Source organism: Austrofundulus limnaeus, unplaced genomic scaffold, assembly GCF_001266775.1.
Source record: "Austrofundulus limnaeus strain Quisiro unplaced genomic scaffold, Austrofundulus_limnaeus-1.0 Scaffold92, whole genome shotgun sequence".
In the NCBI taxonomy this organism is placed as follows: Eukaryota; Metazoa; Chordata; class Actinopteri; order Cyprinodontiformes; family Rivulidae; genus Austrofundulus; species Austrofundulus limnaeus.
Window position 1 is genome coordinate 723,402 of NW_013952494.1, and position 7,650 is coordinate 731,051.

The following is a 7,650-nucleotide window of genomic DNA, read 5'->3' on the forward strand; positions in this document are numbered from 1 at the left end:
AGATACTGACACATTATGGAACATCTTGATAATGTTTTACTGTAGTTTTGATAAAACTGCTGTGCTGGTTCTCAAAAAAAAAAAAAAAAAAAAAAAGCCAGAAAAGGCATTGGGATTTACCATATTAACTATGGTACTGGTGCAATTTTTATTCACAAAATGACATTAGCTCACCCCAGAGCAGAACAATGAACCGAAGAGGTATGAAATAAATGATGACGGTGGCCACTCCGAGAGCCACAATCGCAAGCCAGCTTAAGAAAGGCACAGTCCAGTTAAAGGTGCTGAAAAAGGAGGAGATGGGAAGTGATTAAAATTAGCAGACAGGGCAAAAGATTAAACTAACTATATTTGATGAAAAGCAATAAAGTTTCACACTTCAACTTTTTTTTCTGAAAATAAATTATGACAAATTATGAGTTTAGTCTGTAGATAATTCTAAGTTTGCCAGGCTGCTAAAGTGTTGTAAAATAAAATGTGTTCATTAGATTTTTTTTGAAAACCGTTTAAAAAAAAGGGCCTTCCCATGGATACAGAAGCGCACAGTGTTCAAACAAATATGTGGATGTGTTGATATGTGGCAATAAGCATATGGGATTTATATAAAGGTCATGCAGAGCTGAGTGAGATCTGATGAGCATTAAGACAGACAGCCTTTATGTTTGTGTCTCAGGGTTAGTTAACACACTGGCAGGATTTCCTGAGAGTAGCATTGAGTTACACTCAGTTAGGCTGGCAGAAGGGATGCAGAACCAGCTTGGCAATACAGAAAAAAAACTGGGATATGAGAAGCAAAGCAAAGGGAAGCGGGCTGGGTGCCGAGGAGCGGGCTTACGACTCACTTCTTTATCCTCTCGCCATAGGAGGCCACTTCATCCAGTGCATTCTGCACGCTGATGCACACGTCCTGAATGGCATAAAGCTTGTTCATGAAGCCCTTTTTCTCTGAGTCCTGCAAGAAGACAGATAGAGATGTATGCAAGCAAAGAAGAAAGCAAGGATGAGGGAGGAGGAGATGCAGACGGACAGAAAAAAAGAGAGACAAGAAAGGAGAGAAAGAGGAGAGAGACGAGACAGAGGCTGGGCACAGGCATCTTTGTGAGAACAATGCATTTTAAATAGCTTTGATTTGGAGAGGGGAGCCAAATCACCGGATATCCTGCATGAAGTGACAGAGTGCTTTCATTCCAGGCGGTAATAGAGATATAAAGTTGGCAGAAAAAATCAAAATGTTTTCCCCCTTACAAATGCTCACAGGAAAATTTAAATATGCGAATAAAGAGGCAGAATTAAACTGGGAGCCGAATGGATACATCAATCTTTGGTCGCTCCCTCTCTCTTTCTGCTCCTGCCAAGGCAGCTATAGGAACCGGGCAGAGTCCTCCTTTTGTTCTGCCGGCTGGCACACTGTGATGATGTCACCAGCCATGACATCATTATTATCCCCATTAGCTCAGTCAGCCACCATGAACGTCTCTTTTCAACTTTTGATGGTCGTCAACTTTCAATCTCGCCGGAGCACAGGGGCTAGGAACCGCAGAACTAGGCGGTTCATCTCTAGTCGATAAGCCCCACCTCTCTTGCTGAAATAAAGCAAAGAATTTAAGAAGTCATGCAACAGTCAACGAGCTGCCTGCTGAGTGACGGGCAGGCAGGGACAGGACAGATCTGGACACAATGAGGTGATCAAAAGCCACAGGCTGACTGAGGACACTGACACGCAGACTGTCTGTTGGCAGATGTGGTTGGTGGGCATGCTTGGAAAACAAAAGGAAGCAGAAAAATTGTCCAGAAGAATGTTGGATAGTTTTCATTGTACGATGGATTTTAGGTATAAAACCTGACTATCCACTGCTGATACCATGAACATATTTATAAGGAGAAAAGGGAACGAAAACACCAAAGCATGCAGCAAATACCTACATTGCAAAGTTTTATGTAAACCAACATGTTATTGATGAAGATGGATGGATCTGTTAGATTAGCGTGGTGGAACTATGAGTAATTCCTGTCGTTACAACTTTGAGGACCGTGAACCAAAGACATGAAACCTTCAGGATCTAGGAGGCCTTCACCGCATTTGGCTCCCAGAGTCCAGCCACCTCACCACAACCCTCCCAACGAGACCCCAAACTGCGCCCCAAACCCACCCTCTTCTTTTTGCTCTCCATCCAAGATCAGATAATGTGGAAAATGAACCGTGGAGCAGTCACGGAGACCACATGGCCTCCCCAGCAAAACCACACAAGACAAATAGATATAATTAGACAACCTCTCTGGGTTATTTTTCTTCGAAAATATTTTACAAGAGTCACTCCCCTCCCACCCCTGCACTCCTGCTTCTCCCGGTCTTTTCCTTGGACTCCCATCTGTTTTTCATTGCTGGCTCAAACAAAAATCTTAGTGCACCGTCTATTGTGCTGAGCTTGGACGGGCCGAGCAGGGCTGGGTCAGGACATTTTATTTTTGAGCCTGGACTCAGGGGAGAGTGTTTGGGGGCCATGGGAGTGGTGTGAGAGAGGGACCGGGGGTGGAGAGGATAGGTCAGAGGTCCTTGGTGCATAAACTATTGCCACATGCCCTTTGGACTGCGGTCTGACTCTTATTTCCTGTCTTCAAACACGGCTCGGGGAGGCGGGAGGTAGCAATAACACTGAGGGCCACGGAGAACCTTGTTTTCCCAGCTTCCCTGCACACTGCGCACATATGGAGGCAGACAACCTGTTCCTATAATGGAACCTAATATGCACACACACACACACACACACACACACACACACACACACACACACACACACACACACACACACACACACACACACACACACACCCTACAGCCATTAGATAAGGTTGATCTGTGCACCTGGTCTTGCTGTGTGACTTTACAATAATACCACATTCCAACGTACAGTAGAAGATGGAAGACTTGTAAATGCAGCCTTTTTCTCTCCTCGGGAAATGTATTTTAAAGCACAGGAAAAACCCAATCTGAGTCAGGAATAAAGGACACCCTGTTCATAAATGTTTGACAAACTTTGTGTTGTTCTAATTATTTTTACAAAATGGCAAAACGTTAGAATCAGTGAGCTTTCTAGGACACACATTTCCATGTCCTGTGGATTAGATCCATCACTTTGGCACAATGGGTTTTCTTCCTGTGGTTTGTGTGCACATGCTTCAACCACAATATGTGTAGTTTTCCAGTCTCAACAAGCTATTGTTCTAACTCAGAATGAAAGTCTTTACAAGAACCTAAAACTCTACCGGGGCAACAAAGTACGTCATTTTAAAGACCTGAAAGTAAGGCCAATATAATAAAAACAGTGCAATTTCTTGCTTTGATGTGGCTACAGATAGATGTCTTGGGAAAACCTAAATGCCAGCACCTCTGACAGCAGTGTTTTGATTGATGATTCTGTATGATAGAATGTAATAACTCTATCTAATGTGTTTAGCCTTAGAAATATTACAACTGTATCTTAATCTGCATTTTGAAGTAACTGTCAGCCCTGTTTGTTTACATCAAACTTTAAATATAGACAAAGTGAAGATCCCATCAACTGAAAAAGAAATACGTAGATATAAAACAAGTACTCCGTCCTTTTTTTTATGCCAAAGGTTAGGTGCAACATTCCTGCAAAGTGATCTTAAAGCTTTACAGACTTCTATGTGATCATCCTTGTGTTCTGGACAATCTCTCTTTTAGTGAATAATCATATTTTTCTCCTTCATAGCAAAACCAAAAAGGGCCACCCAGACTGTGATAAATGCTCACGCTAAAGCCAGCAGTGTATCACCTTGGTAAATAAATAAACTGCATTAAAGCAGTTTATCCTGTGACTGAAAATGATTGTGTTTGGAGAAGCAGCTCTTTGACATCAATTAACTCTCATCAGGCTGGTATAGCCGGAATATTCACAGATCCCGGTGTCCTCTGTTGAGTGAGAGTTACGTGCTTTAATTGCATGCGCGCCATTTAAAGTCAATAAGTGCATCTTTTGTGGTTATGTCCAAAGTTTGCATCATTGTTTGGATGTGTGGCGTGTGATAAGAAATCCCTGACAAGTGCTCATTGCTTTAGCAGTGGAAACGCTTGTTAAGGAGGATGAGAGTTGTTTGCGTGCGTTACGGAAAAATAACCCTCAGTGATACAGAAGAGCGCCCAGGGACACACACACACACACACACACACACACACACACACACACACACACACACACACACAAACACATACGCACGCACACACACTTACTGTACATTTTACCTGAGAAAATATCCAAAGTCTCAAGTCAAAAAGTTAATCTGATCTCATGGTTTATGTGTAAGCAGAACTGCAAGGGGTCAGTAAACTGTTGATTTATGCTCTGCTCCATTTACTAGAATTGCTGAGAAGCAACAGCTAACTGTAATTATGTGTGAGGGCATATGTATGGAGTCAATCAACCTAGTTATATGCTTGGCACTAAACTCACTTAACCTTGTTATCTTACAACACAGCTCCAGCAATGTAAGAGGAAATTGAATTAGTCTAGGAAGCTATTAATAGGAAAAAACACATAAACCGCTCTGAAATAAGTAGATTAGATGTCTGCGTGGCTAAAACAAAGGAGAGTCCATTCACCCTGCGTGTTAAAAAAAGTACAACAATGCAGAAGAGGCTAAGAGAAAAAAAGTACACAGGAGATAATAATTATGTCAAAAAATCCAAGTTCACTCACCACTTGTACATCCGAGGGTACCCTGGACAGAAAGTCCAGCAGCTCATTGTTATCAATGGTGTAAGGGTCTCGCAGCTTCTTGGTGAATTTATTTATCCCTGTTGGGAGAAATAACAGTAGAGGTAGGTAGGGAGATGGTAATGGAAGACAGATACTGACACATTATGGAACATCTTGATAATGTTTTACTGTAGTTTTGATAAAACTGCTGTGNGTAAACAAATGTGGTACACAAACATGTGGTACACAAACATGTGGTAAACAAACATGTGGTAAACAAACATGTGGTAAACAAACATGTGGTACACACACACACACACACACACACACACACACACACACACACACACAAAGAAAACAGCCAAGTCAGACTAACCACAGTGAATTGTGGTAAACAAATGTGGTAAACTCCTTGAAACACTTGATTAAATATTTAGCAAAAGAAAGCTGTGTGGTGCCTCTGAGTACTCACTGCTCTAGTTATTTTATGTGAGATGCCATCATGGCAAAGTGCACTCATAGGCATGAGTTTAAAACTTTGCAAAGACAGTTTGCTCTTCATTGACCCAAGGCCTACAGCTAAACAAGAGAGAGGTCACCGAGGACTCTGCCTGTTAGGATGGACTCAAATATCTGTCCTACATCCACTGGGTGGGAAAGAAGTGAGCCAATTGAGACTATTTTAACCTCCGATCCCGCTGTTCTCCCCGCTGGGTTACGCCATAAAAATGATAAACCTAACAGTTATAAGGTAGCGGCGTACATCGCATCACACCAGGAAATGAGTCTGAACCTCAAGTGACTGCTGCTCATTGCTGCTGTGCTAAAATTGCACCTGTTTTTCTTTGTTTTGCATCTCTCAGTCTGGCAGCACAGTAAAAATTGAAATGTCATATAAAACGTGACAGCATGCTAATATGTGGCTCCCAGAGGGCATCTGAAAGCGCCGTTGTTGATTTTGTAACTGCAGAGAGAGAGAGAGAGAGAGAGAGAGAGAGAGAGAGAGAGAGAGAGAGAGAGCGTATTCCTCCCATTTCCAGCCTTGGTGTAGGGGAGACACGTATTAAATTTCCAAATAATTGTGCAAGAACAAGGAATCACACAAATTCAAGCTCGGAATATCATTATCATCTTCTGCTTAGATAAAACTGTTCCTTTTCTTTCTTTAAATTAAATCAACATTTGACAAAACAATTTCATTGAACAGCTGAACATGCTGGCTCAGTATATACACCAATTTATTTTTGTAATAATTGTTTAAGTGTTATATTTCTATTTTTTTGTCAAGTTGAAAAGGCATATCACACAGAAAAGACTTCTATTTCTTTCTTTTTTTTTAGGAAAGACAAACTCAATGACACAACAAAGGTTAGCTCCGTATCTGACTGAACATTTCTGGATGATATTTAAATACATGCTCCTAGGCTCAATCATGCAAAACTAATCTGTAAACCGCTGTACCAGGAAAAAATACAAACACATTTTAATGAGACTCATAAAGTAATCATTGGCTGTGCATCTAAAACTGATTAACTTTTGACATCAATTCGATTTAAGATGGTCAACACAACAAATTAAACTACTGAGTCATTCCACTTTGGATTACATGCAATTTTTGTTTAAAACTCTGGCATGCCATGCACCAGGCACTACCCATTCCCAGTGGTTCCCAACCTATTTTCCTCAAAGCCCCCCTTTCTTACTTTCAAGCCAAGCTGAGCACCCCCTGCACACCCGCACCCCTCACTACTCCCCTGCCCTCCCAATGACATGTTCAACCTTCATTTCTTTTTCAAAATAATAATAATAATAATAATAAAAAATAAAGTTAATAGTTACAAACCCCCAAGCCACCTGGGAACCTCTGCTTTAAAGATTGTTAGTTTCATGTAAGGTAAATTGAGTTTCGCAAAATGTTTAGATGAAAAAATATTGTGTCACATTCATAATAAGAACTACAAAAATATTGCAAAATTGTTAATCTTTAAAGAGGCATAGCCTTAAATTGTTTTTATAGTCCATTGTGGGAGCCAGCATCTGATTTTTTTCCTGAGTTCAAGATCTGGGTTTAATAGTTGAATATTACCAACAAATGATAAAGATAGACTATATTCTGAAAGGATAAACTGTAGAAACAATTTGTTTTTGGGTGATTTATGATTAAAATACAAGATTTCATATTTCCACTCTCACGTTTTCCAGTGACTTATTTGTAAAGCAGCTCCTCTCTGTATATTTTTCTGGCATAGTGAAAAAAAATCCAATATTGTTTTATGATTGACTTTTTTTGGCAGTAAGTCAACGGCAGTATGGAGCACCTTTTTTATGCTTTATGTTTCCCGTTTAGATCGTTTGAATGGTTCCAACACTGATGTTTCACTGGCGAATATTCCAAGTATTACTAACTCCACCGGGGAGCAATGAGCCACAGATTTTATAAACTGGGTGTTAAAAGAGGCCCTTCAAGGCATTTTAAAAACAGCACTTAGGGACCTGGCCTAAAAGAGCATCTCTCTTTCATCAGGAAATGACGACAAGACCCCGTGCTAAAGCCTCAGATAGAATCGTGCAACTTGGCACCTCTCCAGTGCCACATGATAGAGGCAGATGTTCTGAGTTTTTTTTTTCAATAGATAATTTATCCCATACATCTTTACCCTCCCTCTCTTTTTGTCAAAACACATAAATAACTGTTTAACTGGGGTATTGAGATGCACAGCACATCCTCTTGGATTTAGAGAAGCAATTCTAGGGCAAAAAAATGCATCCCACTTCTAGAGACAAAAACAAAGGCATGTGAGATACTTCATGTGCAGACAAATCTAAAAGCTAACGTTGCTTTTATTAAGCTAAAGTCAAACAGTTAAGACTGTTAGCTGAAGGTGGGTCACACACACACACACACACACACACACACACACACACACACACA

At 40.7% G+C, this 7,650-nt stretch overlaps 1 protein-coding gene across 1 annotated transcript in view; it reads right to left on the reverse strand.

Moving 5' to 3' along the window:
• Positions 1 to 7,650, reverse strand: part of mctp1a (multiple C2 domains, transmembrane 1a) — a gene marked incomplete in the record, with an annotated part of 144,171 nt that overhangs the window by 11,212 nt on the left and 125,309 nt on the right. Inside the window, 2 exon segments of the mRNA XM_014012525.1 lie at positions 175 to 284; positions 843 to 952. Of these exon segments, the coding sequence (XP_013867979.1) occupies positions 175 to 284; positions 843 to 952 (220 nt within the window).